The sequence below is a fragment of the Neomonachus schauinslandi genome, chromosome 4 (genome assembly GCF_002201575.2).
Source record: "Neomonachus schauinslandi chromosome 4, ASM220157v2, whole genome shotgun sequence".
Taxonomy (NCBI): Eukaryota; Metazoa; Chordata; class Mammalia; order Carnivora; family Phocidae; genus Neomonachus; species Neomonachus schauinslandi.
The window spans coordinates 78,471,537-78,494,001 of record NC_058406.1 but is presented as its reverse complement, the minus strand read 5'-3'; the positions used below and the strand labels follow the sequence as shown (position 1 = coordinate 78,494,001).

The window sequence follows — 22,465 nt, the reverse complement described above, 5'->3', positions numbered from 1 at the left end:
TGGAACCATCATATTAGTGAGGGACTCTTACATGAAAGGAAAACATGCTTCTATCTCATTTAAGCTGGGGTTATATTGGTTCTTTATTTTTTTTTTTAAGATTTATTATTTATTTGAGAGAGAGAGAGCGCACAAGTAGGGGGAGGGACAAAAGGAGAGGGAAAGAATCTCAAGCAGACTCTGCAGAGCGCAGAGCCCAATGCAGGGCTCAGTCTCAGGACTCTGAGACCACGACCTGAGCTGAAATCGAGTCAGACACTTACCTGACTGAACCACCCAGGTTCCCCATATTGGTTCTTTATTAAAGAAGCTGGAACCTGTAACCTAACTAATAAACCTGCTGTGTCTGCTTTTCTACCTATAAAATGGAACATGCTCACCTTACAGCTTCTACATTTGTAAGACTTAAGTTAAAGTGACTGACCTAGAATCAAATACCCAGGCAAGAGAATCAATCACTCCATCTGGGTCTTCTAGTCAGCTAAGCTGTCCGGGGAGAGTCAAGGAATCCACGGCTCGCAGCTGGGGCTCAGCCTGTGGGAGGGGTGAAGTGAGAGGGGTCTTCAGAGGAGGGCTGTCTACTTTACTGACCTTAGCTTCTGTCCTGAGACTAACCATTCCTAGAGACATGTATGTATTATTTTAGAAATAAATAATTCATAACAGGTCAAAGCAAAGTATACACATTAAGTAGATTATTGAGTGAGAAGGAAATCTTCGAAATTGGAAGAACAACCAACACCACTCTCCTAATTAATAAAGTCTCCTGTGGATGTGAGGTGGACTGGCCAGCTATGGGGTGACCTCATCCTCCCACACACATGTTCCGTGGCTGCTTGTTCTGCCAAAGAGGATGACAGCCCTAAATAAGAAGAAAGACTCTCCGGTCATGCATAGTCAAGGAGCTATGTTCTCCTGCTGGGCCCCCAAACCACACATAATTCACATGGGAAGTTTTGGGTAGATAAGGGGGTGTTTTAGCTGGAAGCAAGGAATGTCAGACTGAAGAGCAGCGCTTTTAGGGTATTGGTGGGTCCCCTGGGAAATGAAATGATAGTAATAAAGAATGCTTTTCCCAGTGAGGGTGGAGGATTCTGTGCATTCATCCTCTTGTCTCTTCCCCCCATGCTCTCTGCCCTTGCAGCCGGCAACCAGCAGGAGGGTGTGATAGTTCAGAGGATGCGCTCTGGGCCCCTGCTAAGTCCCCTGGCAGGCACCCCTCCAGGCCAGTTTCTCTGATTTCTCCTATAGAAGGACTATGAGAGTACTGTCACAGGGTTATGTGAGGACTGTCAGAGGTAATATGTAGGAAGTGCTCAAAACAGTGCCTGGCACAGCCTCAGTGCTGTGCATGTTAACTATCACTATTAATTAAACTTCCAATAATCATTATTATTCTTTCATTAAGCAAATGCTTATGAAGCCCCTGCTTGGCTCCGAGAGGAAGAGACCCAGCCGAGGTAAGTAACGTGCCCAAAGTCTCACAACTGAGAAGTATTGGTGCTGGTTTGGACCAGGTGGGTCTAGTTCCAAAAAGGGGGAAGTCGGGGGGGGGGGTTGCTCTGAGGGGAATTCTTATCATTTTCAACACATACCCTCCCTTCTTTCTTTTTTTCCTTGCTTTTAATATGGACATCATAGATGTAAAAGAATTAGTCTCTAAATTTCAGGAGCACCCAGTCCAGTGAAAAGAGAGACTAGACCATTATAATATAGTGCTGTCATGTCTATGACAGAGGTCAAAAACGAAAAGACATAGGAACCCAGAGTGGGTGCTTAACCAGACTCAGAGGAGCAGGGAAGGCTTCCTGGAGGAGGTGATTAATGAGCCTAGTAGGCTAAAGCCTTGTAAAGCAGAAGATGACATATGGAAAAGGTTTTATCTGGACACAACTGTTTTCCTAAATTACTAAAAGCAGGTCATTGCCTAGAACACAGAATGTGAAGGTGAAATACACAGGCTTGGAGAGCATTTTTTGGTTGTTTGGGGGTGTGTGTGTGTGTGTGTGTGTGTGTTTCCAGGCTGGTTATTACTGAGACATTCCATGTGAAAAGGACTTTGTAAACTCCAAGAGGTTTGGAGTTGATCCTGGAAGCACAGGTGAGTCCTACAGTTGCTGGAAAAAGTAACTGGATGCACTGCTGTCCTTGGGCACCTGGGTTTTGGTTAAATCAAAGATAGAAGGACAAATGTCTTGACTTTTTCTGAATCAGTTCAGAGAGTAAAACACAAGCAGGGAAAGCCATGACTTTGAAGTTGTGGACTTTGTCTTGCTGACTCCTGTCTCTCCAAATTCTAGGACAGAACTTGGCACACAGCAAACACCCAACACACATTGGTTGAATGAATGAATGAGTTGGATGAAAAGATGTGTATTTTAAGAGCACCCTTTGCCAACCTTCATTTATCCTTTGTGGGTTGATGCTGACTAGAACAGTATTTTTGGCTTGCATCTGAAGGAGCTGACAAATTATTAAGTTATATATTAACCAGTCTTTTGGTTATATATATGACTCAGCAGTTCTGAGGAGCTAACACTGCATTTTTTTTAAATTGAAGTATAATTGACTACACTGCAACTTTAACTCATAAATAGTTAAGTGTGGCCACCTGTTTGACACTCAGAACTCGGCTATGAACCAATAAGGAACAGATCCATAACATGACCCCTGTCCCATGGAGGTAAGATGTCATAGGAAGATGGGGATAACATATGAAGAGGATCAGAATATGCCACCCCAAAATAGGTAGCTTTGGCATAATAATTATTTTGAGGTGAAGGCAATTAAGAAACAACAGACGTGGGAGGAACCCTCTGTCCTCCCCTCTTCTGCCTAAAATCGGGGCACAATTTCCCTTTGTGAAATTCTCCCCCCTCCTCTCTTCTGTACCAGGAAGGGAAGAGCGATTCTTAATCCCTGGAGAATCTTATCACTGGAGTTTGCATAACAAACCTTACTAAAATAACCCTTATCTCCATTCATTTCCCTCATATATTTACCTTCCCACAATATAACACCCCTAGAAGCCAAAATCTTTTAACTTCCCGCCTTGTCCCTTCTCCACAATTTATTGCCCCTTGTTAAAATGGTATAGAAGTTCTCAAGCCCAACCTTGTTCTTTGGGTTTTCACTTCTCCTCTGGGAAGCTCCCATGTGCATGCAGATAAATCTGTGCTGTTAATCTGTCTTTCGTTGGTTTAATTTACAGTCATCATTTACAAAAGAGGTTAGAGGAAAAGTTTTTTTCCTCCCCTGCACATGCATGATAGGAGGGTGATCACTACCAAGGCTAATTGTGTGATAATGATGAATGGTGCTTTAACTCACAGGTACCAAGATAAGAATATGTGAATAAATGGAGTGTAAGATAAATAATTGAGGGTTAGGTTTTAATAAAGTAAGTGCAATTTCCCCTTGGGAACATATGTTTAAAAAGTAATAATATAGGGGTGCCTGGGTGGCTCAGTCAGTTGAGCCTCTGCCTTTGGCTCAGGTCATGATCCCAGGGTCCTGGGATTGAGCCCCACATCAGGCTCCCTGCTCAGTGGGGAACCTGCTTCTCCCTCTCCCTCTGCCCCTCCCCCCTGCTTGTGCACGCTCTCTCTCTCTCTCTGTGTCAAATAAATAAATAAAATCTTTTAAAAAAAGTAATATACAGTTGACCCTTGAACAACATGGGTTTGAACTGTGTGGGTCCCTTACATGCAGATTTTTTACAGTGCAGGACTATAAGAGAAAATGTATTTTCTCTTCCTTATGATTTTCTTAATAACATTTTCTTTTCTCTCATTTGGTTTATTGTAAGAATACAGTATATAAAAACATATAAAAATGTGCTGTTTATGTCAACAGTAGGCTAATTATTAGTTAAGGTTCTGGGGAGTCAAAAGTTATACATGGGTTTTAGAGCATGGGGGTGAGGTAGGGGGTCAGAGTTCCTAACCCCTGCATTATTCAAGGGTCAACTGTCAAAAAAATTTCATGTCACCATGTGAGGAAAATATTTTTGTTTCATTTCTCCTATATGACTTATGGCAGGCAGGAGTAAAACCAAGCAACTCAAAGGCAAATTTTAACAGCTGAAATGGATTTTTTTTTTTGTATTGGGAATAATGCCTATAAATCCTACCCATACCTTCTTCATGCTGTAAGTAAAGTGTATTTACATCACTTTACAGAGGAATTTCCTTGAAAACTTTTTGCAAAAAGACTAGGTGAGGCCAAAATGTTTTTTAAACTTGTGATCATGATCCAAGCATTTTAAAGTGCAAAACTGGAGAAAGAAATGGAAACTAGTAGAGTAGCCAATTTGAAACACACAAAAAAAAGAGTGGAAAAATTTTTTCCTACTGTGTCGACCACATTCCTCCCCTAAGTAATAAGGATTTTACTTGAACAAGCATAATAACATAATAGGTGCTTATTTATTTAGAATGGCTGGAAAATGAGTCCATGTACTTAATTTCATTTTTTGAATGAGTTATCAGATGCACCACTCAAGAATTTTTTTTTTAAGATTTTATTTATTTATTTGACAGAGAGAGAGATAGCGAGAGCAGGAACACAAGCAGGGGGAGTGGGAGAGGGAGAAGCAGGCTTCCCGCGGAGCAGGGAGCCCGATGCGGGGCTCGATCCCAGGACCCTGGGATCATGACCTGAGCTGAAGGCAGATGCTTAACGACTGAGCCACCCAGGTGCGCAAGAATTTTTATTTTTAAGTCACCTCAATACTTAAGTTATCTGGGCTTATTTTAATCTTTCTTTAATTCAGAAAACAAGCACAGAAGGATTTTTCAAGACCTTACTCCTTCAAGGCCGAACTCCTCAGTAGCCTTCAATATCTTGCTTGATCTGGCCTCTGTGGGGCAGGCTAAATCGGTAAAAGGGATTAAGAGGTACAAGGTTGGAGTTATAAAATAAATAAACTATGGGGATGCAATGTACAGCATAGGGAATATAGTCAAGTACATTGTAATAACCTTGTATGATGACAGATGGTAACTAGAGTTAGTGTGGGCATCATTTCAAAATGTATAAAAACATCAAATCACTATGATGTGCACCTGAAATTAATAGGATATTGTATGTCAATTATACCTGAATTTAAAAAAAATTTAACTTATAGAAACAGAAAGTAGATTAATGGTTACCAGGGGTTAAGGAGGTAGAGGAGATAGGAAGATGTTGGTCAAAGGGTATAAACTTCCAATTATAAGATGAGTAAGTTCCGGTGATCTAATGTACAGCATAGTGACTACAATTAACAATAGTGTATCGTATACTCGTATACTCGAAAGCTGCTCTGAGAGTAAAACTTAAATGTTCTCACCACCACCACCAACAATAAAAATGGTAATTATGTGAGGTGAGGGATGTTAATTAACCTCATTTCACAATAGATAAGTGTATCAAAAAAACATGTTGGCCACTTTAAATGTATACAGTGTTACATGTCAATTATATCTCAGCAAAGCTGGAAAAAAGCTGGAGGAAAGGGAAGAAAAAAATGCTTTCTACAAAATCCATTCTGTTAGAAGCTTTATGTATTGAGCGGCTACTGTGTATTAAATGTGGGGATACAATATTGAAGGGAAAGGGCTCCTGCCCTTCTGGAGTTTATAATCTAATGAAAACTGAAAGAAAACTTCAGTTAGTTTAGTTTTCTGTTTACTATATTAATGCTTTTAACATTATTGAACCAAATGCCTATTTTCCAGATGTCTTCATTGCCAAAAGCTAAACACATTTATTTCAAGAAACAGGTGCTGAGCAACTTTCAGCATAATCTGGAAGTACTCTCCTTTGTCAGAACGGTGATACGTGCTGAAATTTAGACAATTAGATCCTTAGAAAATGATTCCCACTGCCTCCTAGAGTGAAAAGAGGTTGCATTTCAATAGGAAACCCTGGCCTTTACATTTTGGAGTAAACAAGTTTACAAAGGAATTAAACTGCATTAGTATTTTGATACCATCTTAAATTACCTGCGATTTTTGATAAGCAACAAAGACTGGAATGTGACTCTGGAACGTGAGTCGTTCTGTACTTCGACATGGTTGCTGAGCTGAGTTTCGGGATGTTAATCCTACTCCCTACAAGCAGAAGCTTTTAAACCACATCCTTATCAAAATCAAGAGCACAAGTTGTTATAAAGAAGCTAAAATTAAGCAGCTGTATTTGATAGAGGTGAAAGGCAGTGAGATCCTGAACCTTTCTGATCCCTTTTCCCCTTGAGAATTAATGAAAGGAGTAGGATCCTTTCGCAGAAAAATGTAGATGAGCACAATACACACACAAAAAAATCATTGTATGAAAGCCCTGTGAAGGTTATGAACGCCTGACTGGGGCCTCTCCCGCCTTCCTAAACTCCTTCTCCGGACTGCCAAGTTCTATGGCAGCTGGTGAAGCGTTCGTGTGATTTTTGTGCTCCACACTGCCAACAATCAGCAGTTTCTCTGATCCGGAATGACAATAGATAAAATGACTAGGATATTGCCGATTGCTTCAAGTAGGAATGAGGCAAGATAAAGGTAAAAGGAGACAGAAGACAGAGAGAGAATGAGTGATGCATGAACGAATATGGGAATGAAGAGAAGGAAGAAAGAGATAAAGAGAAGGGGACGTGGAGGCAGGAGGTGGGTGATGGGGACAGGTGGCCGGCCCTCGCTTCCAAAAGTCTAGAAGAAGCCCTTGCCTCCCTCAGCTCCTGTGAGCCCCCATGACTCAATGAACTCTCACCTCTCCAGCTCTCCTGGCCCCCTGGTTCCTTCGTACCCCTGTGGATGCCCCCCCTGCTTCTCTCTCAGCCCAGCTGCCTGCTTGTTAAGGACTGCCCCGCTTCTCTGCTTCCTTCCACTATGGATGGACTTTCTACCCCAGCTGCCTCCATTGCTTCACCAGCTCCTCCCTTTCTTGCCCAATAATTAGATTTCTACTGTACCCGTGTCCTGAGGCTTCTCAATGAGGACCATTGTGAAAAGTAAAATGGTCTTTTTTTTTTTTTAAGTAGGCTTCACTCCCAATGTAGGGTTTGAACTCAGGACTCAGATCAAGAGTTGCATGCTCTACTGACTGAGCCAACCAGACGTCCCTAAAATGGCCTTTCTTATCTTCATTTTATGTAGTTACTCAGTTTTCCCCTTAAAACTCTCTTCTATGGGGAAAAATAATAAAGATTTGCTTTGGGGTGCCTGGCTGGCTCAGTTGGTAGAGCATGCAACTCTTAGTCTTGGGGTTGTGAGTTTAAGTCCCATGTTGGATGTAGAGATTACTTAAAAAATGGGTAAGTAAATAAAACCAGGGGTGCCTGAGTGGCTCAATTGGTTAAACATCCGACTCTTGATTTCGGCTCAAATCATGATCTCAGGGTCATGAGATGGAGCCCCAAGTTGGGCTCCAGGCTGGGTGTGGAGCCTCCCTAAGATTTTCTCTCTCCCTCTGCCCAACCCCACTGCCCACGCCCCCACTCCTGCACACTTAGGTGTGTTCTCTAAATAAATAAATAGAACCATATTATCAGTAAACTTAAAAAATAAATAAATCTTAAAAAAAAACCCAACTCTCTTCTATGTTGTTTTCTGAGTTCATTTTAGTGATTTTCTTTGTATTTAGTTATGTCATTTGCTCCACCTTTTTTTTTCCCTCCAAATCTAAGCCACCCACAGCTGACCTCTCTCTTTTCTATATACATGCCATCCCTGAGGAAACTATGGATTATAATGGCGTAGCATAGTGTGGTAAGAAAAATGTGGATTTCAGAGGCAGAAAAAAAAATTCTGGTTCTAGTATCACTGCTGTGCGACCTTGAACAAGATACCAACCTCTCTGAGCCTGTTTCTTCCATCTGAAAAAAAAACTGAGGACTGTCATATCTCCCTGGAATTTTGTGAGGATTAAATGGGATAACATTTGTAAGAAAGTGCTTGTCATGGTCTTTCATTGAGCAAACGTGTTGACCAGCAGCTATAGGCTGGACTCAATATAACATACTGAGGAATGAAGCAATCAACAAGACACAGTTTCTACCCTAAATATACTCACAATCTGGGACAGACATTGGCATGTAAACACATAAATCGAATACACTGTGTCAGGAGCAACAATAAGAACATTTATGAAATAGAAAGGTGACACAAGAAAAGGGGACGAACAAACCTATTGGAGGCTTGTGAGACAAGGAAGCCTTTTGGGAAAAGGTGACATTTGAGTTGGATTTTGAAGAATCAATTTTTTTTTAAAGATTTTCTTTGAAGGATAAATGTTAACAAATAGAAGCAGAGAGAACCGCTTATGTAGACACACCTAAGTGTGAAACAGCCCAGACTATTCAGGCTGGAGAGGTACAGAGAGGCCAGATAACAGGATGATAATAATAATGGCAGTGACATCCAATTGTCGAGCGATTACTCTGTGCCAAGCACTGCCACATAATTAAGCACTTTGCATACATGATTTCTTTTTTTTTTTTTAAGATTTTATTTATTTATTTGAGAGAGAGAGAATGAGAGACAGAGAGCATGAGAAGGAGGAAGGTCAGAGGGAGAAGCAGACTCCCTGCTGAGCAGGGAGCCCGATGCGGGACTCGATCCAGGGACTCCAGGATTATGACCTGAGCCGAAGGCAGTCGCTTAACCAACTGAGCCACCCAGGCGCCCCCATACATGATTTCTTGAAATCCTCCTTACAGCCAGCCTGTGAGTAGAGAGCTTGGCTTGGCCCTGGGGCCAAATGAAGAGCCACTAGACTTTTAAGTAGGGTAGATACCATACTACTTTCTGCCTCTATGAATTTGACTACTCTAGGTACCTCAGAAGGTGGAACCATATAGTATTTGTCTTTTTGTGACTGGCTTATTTTACTGAGCATAACATCTTCAAGGTTCGTCCATGTTGTAACATGAGTCAGAATCTCCTTCCTTTTCAAGGCTGAATAATATTCCACCATATGTTGAAGAGCAGCAGATTTTACCACCTCAAAATGTGTCTCTTTGTGGCATAAGGATTATTTTGAACTAAAACCATTCAAAACCCAGTGGATTCAGGAAAAAGCTCTTTACCTCCCCTTCAACTGCCTAAGTTTATGTTGGAAAGGGGGCCTATACCAGAAAGAGAACTATTACCAGAGATAACTTTTTACCTGAGAAACTTATCTCTGTAACAGGGTAACGTTTGTTTTCCAAACATATCCTCTGCCTTCCTGTGAATGGCCTTTCTTCCCTTTGTCTCCCCAGATCCTTACCTTTTTCCTTAGCTCCATGATATATAAACCTCAACTGAGTCTTCAGATCTTTATAGGGCTCCCACATGTATGCAGTTATGTTTGCTTTTCTCTGTTAATCTGTTTTATATCAATTAAATTATGAGACCAGTTGAAGAACCTAGCAGGGAAGTAGGGAAAATTTTTCTACCCCTTCAATGTATGTAGCACATTTTGATCATCCATTCATTCACTGATGGACACTTGGGTAGCTGCCACCTTTTGGCTGTGGTGAATAGTGCTGCAGTGAACCCGACGGCCCCAGCATCTCTACACCATGCTACCTCCAAGTGTTTGGGGTATATACTCAGGAGTGGGATTCCTGATTCGTATGGTAGTTCTATCTGTAATTGATTTTTTTCTTTGTCTTTTCTTGTATTGTTTTCAGAAAATCCATGCTATAAGAAATCTGTTTTGGAGATGAATCTGGGAGAGGAAGGCTGAGGTCGGGATGTCATTCCCTGGCCACAGATGAGAAGAACCTCAATTTCAGGCTGTCGAGAAGGGAAGGAGAAGAAAAGGTAAGCAACTGATGAGAACTTGATGCCTAACTGGCTGTCAGGGAAGGGGGCAGTGGCATTCTGAGTGACTTCCTTATAGGGTCTCTCCAGATTTGGGGGAGTTAGAGTTTAGACAATTTTAGGTGTCACCTTTGAGAAAAAGAATAAAAAACAATGGATAAAAAATTAAATGCAGGGCACTGACAGGTGTCCTGGGAAGCGAGGGGGCCCTTCTAACGTACAGCTGAGAAGAGCATGTGCAGGGGGCATCACGTTTATTTGGCCTTCCAACATCAATTTCCTCCCGTTTTCCTTTGGGGTTGTGCATCTACCCTCTCTCAGCTCTTGGGCTGCGGGGGGAACCGCCTCCTCGCCTCGCACTGCATCTCAGACACCTGGCCCAGACCTATCAGTCAGAGCTTTCCTCCCCGAGGCTGAGTGATTGTGGCCGAGAGGGGGGTGGTTGACCCACACCAGGCCAAGAAGACTCAGTTCTAGCACTTTTGTTGGAACCGTTGGGAAATTGTTCACTTTTTTGTCATGCTCTCTTTTGCGTCGTGGCTGCTGAGAGGTTAGGATGCAAGCCTGGATCTTCTGGTGGTAAATTTGACATCAAGGGGGGGGAAGAGAGTCAACAGAAGAGGTATGTGGTGACATTGGCTTGTGATCGCTGTGACTGGGTCCCTGAATCCAGTCATGCCTAAAGTTCTATCTTCTCCAGACTTTTCTGTCACATAAGCCAATTAAGCCCTTTTTTTTTTGTCTAAGTCAGTTTGAGTTAGTTTTCTAACCAAAATATTCGACTTCCATATTTGTCACTTGAAACCAGCGACTGTGCCTAGGGAGCAAGCACTTTGACAGGTCTGCCCCATGCCTGCCTCTGGTGTGGAAGGAGGTGGCTATGGGACTGAAAGATTCACAGTATCATGGGGAGTGAGTGGTAGGCACTCCTCAAAAGGACATGCAGTGCAGCCAAAAAAAAAAAAGAGCGGATATACCTTGCAAGAGTGATTTCAGATTCTTGAGGGATCTAGGAAGTTGGTTTTTGAGAAATCCTAAAGCAGGCCTGGTTTCAAATCCCAATTCTGCTCTCTATTAACCATTTGACTTTGGCCAAGTTGTATATCCTTTCTCACTGAATCTTAGTTTCTGATTGTGAATGGGAATAGATAATATTTACCATTACAGGGTTATTGTGAGTGATATCTATAAGTGAGGTGACCATATAATTTATCAACTAAACAGGGACACTTTTGAGAGTAAAAAGGAAAACTATTCAGGAGACTTACCAGGACTGTATGAGACAAAAAATATTAGTAGTACCATGTTTCACTCTCAAAAGCATCCCTATTTGGGTAATAAATTATACAATCTCACTGCGCATAATACATCTCTAATGGTGCTTAGCACAGAGTAGGTGCTGAAGTCTTAGCCTCCTGTGAGCCTTCTAGGGTCCCCTCTGCCTTTAATAAAACTGTTCTTTGTAATTCTCCTGCATTGTGGATTTATAGGATGTATCCTCCAAAACATTTGTTACTATTGTCCTGGTGGCAAGATACGTGACAATATGATCCACAGATTTGTATCTGTGAAAGCATCTTTTCTTACAACTCCCCAGCAACTGCTTAAAATAGGAATTTGGAAAGGTAGCATTGACCTCTTTAAGAGCCTTTATTTCAGTTCAAAGTGTTCTGCATGTTAAAGGCGTTTCCAGCTAAAATACTTAGGATTGTTGGGACACACCCTGGAGGCTATTTTGAAATGTGAAATTTTACTTAAACTTGAGCATTTGCTGACACATCCTATTGGTAGAAGTTGGTCAGGATTTTCTAAATCTAGCCTAGCAGGGAAAAATTAAAGAAAACACAAAATATGGGCAGAAGACTGAACAAACACTTGGCGAAAAAGATACATAGATGACAAGCACATTAACTTATTTAATTTTATTTAATTAAAATTAAAACTACAATGAGATCCACTTCACACCTATTAGAATGGCTAAACTTAAAAAGATTGATCACACCAAGTGTTGGTGAGGATATAGAGGAACTGGAACTCTTATATACTGCTGATGGGAAATGCAAAATGGTACAATCACTCCGGAAAAATCTAGCAATTTCTTAAAAAAATTAAATAGGTACCTCTCATATGATCCAGCCATTCCACTCATATTTATCCATGAGAAATGAAAGCATAGGTCCATAAAAGACTTGCACGTGCATGTTCATACAGCTTTATTTGCAAGAGCGAAAAACTGGAAACTCAAATATTCAATAAGGGAATGGATATATACACTGTGCTATATCCTTACCATAGAATACTACTCAGCAATAAAAAGAAATGAACTATTGATATATGCTACAACATGGATGAATTTCAGAGTGATTTTGCTGAGTGAAAGAAGCCAGTTAAAATGGAATACATAATGTATGGTTCCATTTACGTAAAATTCTAGGAAACACACACCATATGTAGAGACAGAAAGCCTATCAGTGGTTGCTTGGTCAGGTAGGGTAGCAAAGAAGAGAAAGAGGGAAGGGTTACAAAAAATCCACTTTGAAGTAGATAGTGGCATTGAGTATACTTACAATGTTTTGTGACTATCTTTGCTATCCATTTCCAGAGCTTTTTCATCATTCCAAGCTACAACTCTGTACCTATTAAACAATAACGCCCATTAAACAAAACTCACCTTTATGTCTGTAAGTTTGTCATGACAAAATTGAACATAGTTCTTGAACATTCTATAAGGAATGAACTTCAAGTAGATTAAAATGATTGTGACTGTATGTTTTCCATCTCCACTGTACCTCAAATCTGGCCACCACTTCTCACACTCAAAAGAAAAGTGGGTGAGGTTTTTGGATGACACATGGCTACTATCACACTACTGGAAAAACAGCCCAAACCGCTTGTCTCGCTAATTGTGGGTCAAGTGTGTCATTTGTGTGGGAAGAATGACCTAATTATCATTACTTCCTCCTGTCTAAATGAGCAAATCACATATAAATCATTCACTTTCCTCCCTATTAGCCTCCCCTATCTTCCCACCCCCCACCCCCAGTCATTCCAAAGTCCATAGCCGTTTTCTGCATTTTCTCTTAAAGTTGCCTTATTCATTCCTGTTCCAGGATGGCTCAACTGCGGTAAGATGTTTGGCTTCTCTCCTCCCGATTCCATGATCTCTTCTGGCACAGTAGCTGGGGTTTGGTAAACAAAACTCTTATACTAGGATCTCAGGGGTGGAAATGTCCTAGGTGTGCCCAGGAAAGTGATGACAAGAGGTGAAGTTTTGCAGATGGGCAGACCTTGGCCAGGATACTTAGGTCTCTGAGTTTCATTTTTCTCATCTCTCCAACAGATATGATGTCCACTAGCTGTTCCTAGGGGTAAATGAGATAATGTTTGGAAGACGCCTGGTACAGTGCTAGGAGCTCAGGCGACTGATCAAAGTTATGCTCCCTTCCTCCTATGTATGAAATTACTTGGGAGATCGGAGGAAAGAAAGTGGTGGGTAGGAAGCAGAACCATGGAAGAATGGAGGCCGCTTCTGGCCCCAAGGAGGATACTTATCTCTATTCAAAGGTCTCCAATCAAAGAGTCCTCTAGATTAAAAATAAAATTTAAAAAGTAGAGCAACAGCCACCTGGGTGTTTGGACTAGCTGAACTCCGGATACAGATGCTTGTAAAAAGGAGCCGTGCGAATCCAGAAAAGGACTTGAAATGCCCCAGGCTTTGCCATGGCACAGTCCCCAGTTTTTTCCTCACTGCGTTTAGAGGTTTAAAGACAGGGTGAGCTCAAATTTGGCCAAAAGCCTTGGCTGTTACCGCGGCGGCAGCGGGGTAGAGGTCAGACCAACAGGTGTGGGAGGCTGCGAGGTAGGGAGGAAGGAGCAGGTGTCGAAGGACCCCCCACCCTTTCTCTGGCACAGGGGCTCCGAGGCTGCTCGTGGTGTTCCCAGGCGCGGGTGGAGGAGCCCTGCCCCGTATCAGAGTCGCTGTGGGCCGGGAGCCGGGGAAAAGACCGGGTGGGCTTCCCTCCCTCCGCCAGCCCCGAGGGCGGCGGCGGATGCCTGGAAGTTGACGTGCATTCTGGGCCGCTGGGAAGCCCCCAAGCGCCCGACGCCGGGGCTGAGCCGGCTCCAGTCCGCTGGCCGCCCGCGCCGCCCAGCCCTCGGCCCAGCTCGGAGGAGGAGCCCCCTCGCCGCGGGTCTCCGTGGCGTGAGGACGGGGGCGGGGGCCCGAGACCCGCGCGGGCAGAGAGCGCGGCGCCCGTGGCCCTTCAATTGGCCGGCCCGCCCCCTCGTCGGAGCAGCGCGAGGAGGCGGCTCTCCATTGGCCCGGCCCGTCGGCCAATCCCTGAAGGCCCGGGGGAGGAGGTGGGGGCAGTTCGTGGGGGCAGTTCGTGGGGGACTCGGCAGCGGAGCGGGAGGCTTTGCGGGACCCAGTCGGACCGAGCCGCCGAGGCACCGCCCGCGCCCCGCCGCCGCTTCTGAGCGTCTCCTGCGCCGCCCAGGGGAGCGAGCTCCGAGCATCTCGCGCTGCGGCCACTCCTCGGGGCCAGGAGCGGGGAAGCCGAATACGAGAAACCCCCAGACCCGAGCGCAGCCTCTTCCTGCCGCCCTAACCACCATGACCCACTTCAACAAGGGCCCTTCTTACGGGCTCTCGGCCGAGGTCAAGAACAAGGTACGCCCTGGGCGAGGGGTGGGAAGCTAGACGCCGCCCGGGGGTCCCTGGGACTGGGGCGGCGCTGGGCCGCGCTTCGCCTCTGCGCGCCTTGGCCGTCTGGCTTTGCAGGGAGGAGACGTCGGGGCGGCGCGAGAGCGGCGGCGCGTCCGGGTCCTGTCCCCGGGCTCGAAGCGCCGGCCCCCGGGCGCTCTCCTGGCTTTGTTCAGCGCCGCGGGCTGGGACCGGTGGCGGGCGGTGGGTTCCCGGGCTCCTGGGATCCCGCAGCGCCAGCCTGCAGTTACCGGAGCCAGTCCGTGGCTGCAGGACGCGCCCCTCCGGGAAGGGGGCGCTCCTGCCTGGTCATTCGCCCTTAGGTGGGGCCAGTCGGCGCGGCTGGGGACCCCGCACGCAGCCCCCGCCGTGCGCCCGGGCCTGGGCAGCTGCCCGACCCAGCGTTTTCTCCCACCCCAACCCCTGGCCGAATTCAGCCACAAGCGAAGTTAGGCGGTTACGTGGCCGAACTGGGCCCCCCATTGTTCCTTGCTTCTTCCCGGGGAGGGGACCGTTGAGCGGTCCGCCGGCCCCAGGGACCCCAGGACCCTTCCCAGTTTTCGAATCGCGGTGCCTCGAGGCCGATTTCTGCTTTCCTGCTGCAGAAAACACACAAAGCCTGAGCGCGCCGCTTTGGGAGCGAGATCTGCTGTAGAGTTGAGATTAAAAAAAAAAACAAAAACAAAACAGAAGTTCGTAGTACATTAGACTTTAACGATATCAAGGATATTTTCGTGGGTTGCTTTTGTTTGGGGTATATTTTCCGAGGCGATTTGGCTTTGGTAACTCTCGGCTTTGCCACTGCCCAGCCTAAGAATGCGTTGGGTTTATCTTTGGGACTTTTGGTCTGGGAAAGAGATGAGAGGCGTCCCCCTCCCCAAATCCTCTCCTTCCTTCCTCCCTCCCTCCCTCCCTGCATTCCAAGCCCGTGACATCAGGGGTTTCTGGGGGGAGAGCGCAGCCAATCGGCGCGGAACTGCGCACAGAACGCTCATTGTCTCCTTTCTGCTGTTCTGGCCAAAGCGCCACAAAGGAGGGCTGCTGCGGTTTAGTTCCCATTAACCTCCCGGGAGCCGAAGCCTGTCCGCGTTGCCACCGCACCGCCCGACCGCTGGTAGAATACGCAGCCATTGTCGGCGCTGTAACATCCCAGCGCTGGGGATGTGTGCGGTGTGGAGGGAATTGTCGAGAGGCAATGGAGCGCGCCGTTGTCAAACCCCAAAGGGGGAGTTCTGTCTCTTCTCACCCTTGCTGTAGCCTGCGCAGCATAATTCAGTTGTTCATAAATTCTGCACAGTCGGTGAAGCAAAGCGTTGATTTTAGCCCCCGAATCTAAAATTGGAACGTTGAGGTCCTTTACCTTGTCAAGTGTGTTGCCCTTACAGTCTCCTGAACATTTTTTTTTAAAGGACAGAAAAGTAAGTGGTTTGTGTGTCTGATCGTTCGGTTCTTTTCAAGGCTTACACATGGAGCTTTAGGATTCTTTTCAGAGGAAATCGGCAAGTCCAAACTGTTGGATGGGTTACCCTGGCCTGGCTTGTGCACATTAATTTTAATTCGCCCTTGTGATTCTTGGCCGTCGGCAGTTGAGTCTCTACCTTTTGCATTGTAAATGAGGTCCTGATAACTTTGGCAGTCCTTCAAGTGACTTATTTTTCTTGGATGTTAATATCCGTATTAGTTTCTTTTTGCTGACTAATGAAGCAGCTTCTGCCCTTTTCCTACTTTTTATTGAGCAGACCGACGAAGGAAGTGCAGAGACTGAGGCTGGATCACTGTAGTTATTACACATTTTTAAAAACAGTAAAACCTCAGTTTTCAGAGCCTTTGGAAAGTTATTATAGCTTTTGGTTTCTGTAACTGTGGGTTTATTCCTTTAAGCACCAAAGCCGTATTTTAACAACACCCTTCATTTATATGGGCCCTTCAGACAGTACCCTTTCATAGGAAGTCTTTTGATCTTAACAGCACAGCAGCTCAGTGAGGTGGGAAGGATTGCTGGGGCTACCCAACATCATTTGCAGGTCGGGATGGTGAAGCTCAGACAGGCTGTGATTTGCTCACTCACGATCACAGAAGAAAGTTGGAATATTCTAAGAATTTTAACTCTAAAAGTGGTATCTTAGTGAAGTGCTTAGGGATATTCTTAGTGAAGTCACTCTTGTCTGCCCCACCCTCCCCACTTTTGCTGTCCACCTGTCACTTCTTGACATTGTGATTATTTACACAATGCTGTTCTCATCTGTTCTGGGCTTGGAAATCGAATATCCATGTTTGCTAGGCCTTTGTGTGAGATATTGCATTTCAGTTGAGGACACAGAGCCAACAGTGGAGTGGGTATATGGAACATGAACTTTGACATCGCTTGGTTTGGACACCTTTTGATTTCTTCCTGCTTTTTCTTTATGTATTGCATAACTGATATGTCGCTTAAATGTAAGGTGTTCTTTTTTTTCCCCCCTCCCTCTTAAAACTTCATGTAATAAAATGGAAGAAATAGAAACCTCCTCAGGAAGCAGTGTGGAATGGACCTTGGAGTTGAGCAGACATGGGTTCTTTTTTTTTTTAAGTAGGCCTCACACCTCCCATGGGGCTTGAACTCACAACCCCGGATCAAGAGTCCCGCACTCTACTGACTGGGCCAGCCCAGTGTCCTGAGCAGACATGGGTTCTAGTCCTCCCTCTGCCACTTACTACCTTGTATGGTGTTGGGCAAGTTAGTGGATATCTCTGTCCTTGTTTCCTAATCAGTAAAATGGGGGGAATGATAGTTACCACCCCTAAACATTGCACTGAGATGTGTGTTTGTAGTAAGTCCTCAGTGACTATGTTGTAGCTATTAGTTCTTAGTAATAGAAAATTGGTAATCTATTTCTTAGGCTTGTCACTGCCTCTGTAAGTATTCCATTTCTATTAAATAAGCCTTTGATCTTAAGTACTTTTAATTAGTAAAATTTCAGGGAAAAATCTGTAAGCTTAAGATACTTTTTTGGCAAGATGATAATACATGGCAAAACATGCCAAACTTATTTTTTTTTTTTAATGGGCAAGAAGTTTGAAAACAGCCTAAAAAGTAGAATCCTTCAGCATGGACTCTGAACATCTTTAAACAACAGGAGTCAGTAACTTTGGATCTACAAAGATCATAATAGAGTAGTAGGGTCGGGGACAGCACAGAAGCTGGTGTAGACAGTTCGGTGGGGTAGGTAGACTCTCATAAAGTAGTAAGGTCTTGCATGTATTCTGCAGGGTGAGCCAGACCCTTGACTGCATCTTGCGGACTAGAATGAAAAGGAATACACCTCTGTGCCCTTTAAGCTGTGAGAAAACAGGACAGGCCCTCAAGGAAAGCACAGCATCTCCTGATGCTTGGCTCTGAACAAGATGTTGGGCCCAGGGTAGTTCCTTGTAAAGTTGAGGACGCAAGGAGGCACACCCTCACCAGTCTTACAGCAAATGGGGTAGGGAGCTGAGAGGTCCCAGGGAAAGTGGAGGAAATGAGTTGTGGGGCGAGTGGGTAGAGCTGAAATTATCTTAACCTCAGGATGCTTTTAGGGGGGAGTCTATCTGAACTATTAAGAAGAAGAATGGGATTGGAATGCGTGTTCTCACCATTTCCTGCTCACATGAAATGTATGATTTGAGCAAAGTACTTTTCACAGAATCTTCTTGGTTACAAAATGGCAGCCCTCAACAGCTAAAAACCATGTTGGAAGACTTATTACTAAAATTGTAAATCACTGAAGAGTAAGTGAAACAATCATATAGTAATAATTAAATAGGACCAAATGTGCCACGAGTCCTGCCAGCCTGCCTGCCTTTGGACAAGCAGTTGCTCCAAGAGCATTCCTGATAAAGGGAACCCCAGGGTGATGGTGGACTCCAGCTGTAGTTGTACCCTAAGGTGGTCTGCCTTGTTCTGCTAGTAGAATACCAGAATCATGGTGAAAACATAGATGAGTTTAGTTTTAGCTTTTTATTTTTTATTTTTTTTGCTCCACACCCATTGTGGGGCTTGAAGTCATGATCCTAAGATCAAGAGTCCATGCTCTACTTACTGAGCCATCCAGGCTCCCACAGAAATAGGTTTTTAATTCAGAACTTTTGTTTATTGTCTCTTTCCACCAGTCCTAAGGGTTCTGGTCTTATTCATTGATGAGATATATCAAGATCTATATTTTAGAATATAACTTGGCATGTAGTTGGTGCTCAATATATGTTGATTTAATGAATTTATCCATCAGGAGTGGATTTTACTATCTTTAAGAATTGGAAATCAACCCTGTTAGAGTATTCTTCATAAAAGAATTTTGTAGTGCAGTATGATATTTTGGAAGGATCAGGTGATTTTTTTTTTACAGCTTGTTTTTCTTCAGTTTTATTAATATTACATTAGAAAATTTATTACCAAGATAATTCCTTTGTTGTTGCTGAGGCTTTTTTTTTTTTTTTTTTGGTGAGAAGCAAAGCAAGGTTTATTTATTTTTTTAAAGATTTTATTTATTTATTTGATAGAGCACAAGCATGGGGAGCGGCAGAGGGAGAGAGAGAAGCAGGCACCTTGCTGAGCAGAGAGCCCTACATGGGGCTCTATCCCAGGACCCTGGAATCATGACCTGAGCCGAAGGCAGACGCTTAACCACTTAACCGCTTAAGCACTTAACCGCTTAACCGACTGAGCCACCCAGGTGCCAAGCAGGGTTTATTGAGCGATAGGAAAGTGATAGTACAGAGCTCCTGAGGAGGGAGGGGACTGGAGAGGGTTGCCCCTGAGGCTCTTTAAACTCCCAAATTAGGGAGGAACAGTAGAAGTCCACTCTGGAAGGTTCTGCCGGATGCCAGCATGTCCCAAAGACCACCTGCAAAGTGGTCATTTAGCTCACCTGGGTGGGACATGCCCTCTTCCCCCCCCCCCATCTTGACCAAAACAGTTAAAGAAAATAAATACATTTGCTAACTTGAGAAGGGGTGCCATGCTTTCCTCTTTAAAATGCTGAAATTTCTTCACTCTGGAATTTTAATGAAGATTATTATCAAGCTCACTGTCCTGTGACCCACAGCTTTTTTAAATTTTTTTATTTTTTTATTTTAGGGAGAGAGAGAATCCCAAGCAGACTCCCTGCTGAGCACGGAGTCCGCTGTGGGGCTCGATGTCACCACCCTGAGATCATGACCTGAACTAAAACCAAAAGTCGGATGGCCAACCAACTGTGCCACCCAGTCGCCCTAACCCACAGCTTTTTACACTCTTTCCTTCTTGGAAATTGTATTGTCTGTCTCGATCCACTTTTTTAGATTTCAGAAATAAGCTTGACGGTGCGCCTGGCTGGCTTAGTCGGTGGAGCGTGCGACTCTTGGGCTCATGAGTTGGAGCCCCACACTGGGTGTAGACCTTACTAAAAAAAAAAAAAAAAAAACTTGATGAGGAAGATCTTGCTGCTACAGTCATCAACCAGAGGCGCATCCTTTCTCCCCAGACTGTTTCCCTTCCAGGTGGGGGTCACAGGGGCTAGTGAGTGTTTTCACTTAAAAGTGTGTTGTGAACCACAGTTATTATCTGTAACATTTTTAAAAAATGAAGCACAATTGGATGGTTTTGGTCTTTCAGCCAGTTACCATTATACCCAGGAGAATGAGAAAATGCTTTACTCACCTTCTCAGTACGACTAGGGGGTGGGAGGGGGCTTGTCCTTAGTTTTTTGGCGAGTTTCATTTTATTCTAGGCATTAGACTCCTACAGCATATATTCCATGTGCATTGGCTCTGCTTAATGCTGAATTCCTGGCCATAGAGGGCTCTTAGCTGTTGCTCATATATACTTGTGCTCGGGTTTTGGGTAAGGATTTCCTGAGCCCAGAGTAGATCCTGCCTGTCTGTGGGGCCTGAGGCTTATGCAGTTTGGGGAGGGGGAGGAGATGTCAATCATTCTAAAAAATATAAAAATATGTTGCAAATTTTATGAAAAGAGATGACCAGGGAAATCCTTGTGAACTTGAAGATGTCCGTTCATCTTCTCCAGGTTCTTGTCATGAGAAAGTAGAACCTAGTGGCTAAGAACATGGACTGTGGAGCCTGTCTGGGTTGGAATCTTTGGCTCTGCCCTTGACTTGGTCACTTTGGACAAGTAACCCATGTCTCATCTGTAAAATAAGGATATGGGAATACCTACCTTTTATAGGGTTGTTGGGAGAAATAAGTAAGGTAGACAATGCATGTAAAGTGTTTAGCATCCATCGTGCCTGGAACCAAAAGTGCACATTATGTCAATGTTAGCCATTGTTCCACTTTGCTGGCTGGTTCCCTGCCGGTTAGGTTCAGTCCTGTGTTCTGAGCTTCTCTTCTAGACAGTGAGATTATCTCCAGGACTTGGACATTCAGTCAGGAATCTGCTTGTATCTGGCAGATAAGGGACTACGGTGCTAAGCAATATCTCTGGGTTTCGCTTCTGTGTCAGGAATAGGATCTGCCCCTAGAGTCCTTACCCAAGATTCCTTCCCCTGGCGGCCTGTGCCCCCTCTGTGACATCCCAGGGCCTCTAGCCCTGTTCTCGTTGTGTCCACGTTCCCCTCAGAGCCAGGGACTTCTGTGTGGAGCTAGAGGCTTTGCATTCTGGCCATGTTCTTATTTGGCTTTTTCTTCTTAAGAGATTGGTTTCTTTTAAACAAGATAAGATAGCTCTTTCATTTCTTGGTTTCAGAGAAGCCTCATATTCTTCCACAGTGGACTGTGGACTGTTTATTTTATTTTATTTTTTTAAGTCCTCTCTACACCTGTGAGGCTCGACCTCACAGCCCTGAGATCAAGAGTCACAGCTCCACTGACTGAGCCAGCCAGGTGCCCCTGTCTCTTCATGTGTAAATCTTGGTCGTCACTGGAGGCCTTCCGTTTTAAATGGTCTGATGAAGGCTCCACCTAGACCTGTGTGAAGTAAGTCCGTGAGCTCAGAAGACTTAGTTTTCCTCCGTGAGCTAGGGAGGGACCTTCTTCAACGTCCTCCTCCGGCGGAGGGGAAGCTTCAGGATGTGATGCTCCCAGCAGTCTGCAGTGGGCAGGCCAGGGAACTGGAGGCAGGAATGCAGAAAAAACAGGAGGTCTTTGGACTTGGAAGGACTCTTTTGGGTGAGACACAACCTAAGCATTTATGGCCATTTTCCTCTTCTCCCTCACAAATTTCTGGGGGGTCCTAGTTGTGGGGTGGCTCCACAGAGCCGGCTGTGATTTCATTGTTTCTTTCCCCTTCCCAAATGTTTAGACACTGATCTTTCCGCATTGTCCCCTGCCTCTCAGCCTGCTTGGTGCTACACGAGCCTCCATACTGTGGGGGGGGGGGCCGGTGGGGGGGGAGAGCAAGTGTGTGCTTCCTCAGTGCAGTTTTCCCTCCCTCCTTTTGTTTCACATGGGAGGAAATAGGAGAGAAAATAATCAATACCATGTGTAGTCAGTCTCTCATTCAAACATGTGATTCCACTTTGAATGCAAAAATAGCAACAGCAATCATAGTTCTAATCAAGTATAGAAATTATACTTATGTTAAACATCACATTGTGAGCTTGTCCGCGTCCTTGGCCCTTAGCAGCTAAGCTGGAGCTCCAGGGCCTTTCTCGAGAGTTCACATATGGCCACATCCCTTCCCCTGAATGGGCCCATTCTCTGCTCTGAAGACTGGAGGGCAATTGTCTTCGCTTTTGCTTTACCTTTCTTGAGAGACCTGTAGGTTGTATCAGTCCTTCAGCCCCACTTCGCCTCACACACACACACACGCGTGCACACACACGCACACACAACCTGTAGGTTGTATCAGTCCCTCAGCCCCACCTCGCCTCAGACACACGCACACACACACGAACACACACACACATGCACACATGACCGGTAGGTTGTATCAGTCCCTCAGCCCCACCTCGCCTCAGACACACACGCACACACACACACGCGCGCGCACACACGCGTGCACATGCACACACGACCTGTAGGTTGTATCAGT

General features: G+C 44.7%; 1 protein-coding gene across 2 annotated transcripts in view; it reads left to right on the top strand.

The window, feature by feature from the left end:
- The first annotated feature begins 14,150 nt into the window (after positions 1–14,150).
- The window catches only part of CNN3 (calponin 3), a 30,759-nt gene continuing 22,444 nt past the window's right edge, over positions 14,151–22,465 (top strand). The window contains exon 1 of one of the 2 annotated variants that reach the window (XM_021690327.1): positions 14,151–14,448. In XM_021690327.1, coding sequence (XP_021546002.1) covers positions 14,392–14,448 — 57 coding nt within the window. In that variant the 5' untranslated portion in view covers positions 14,151–14,391. The remainder of the gene's footprint in view (positions 14,449–22,465) is intronic. The other variant, XM_044914076.1, reaches the window with a different exon arrangement.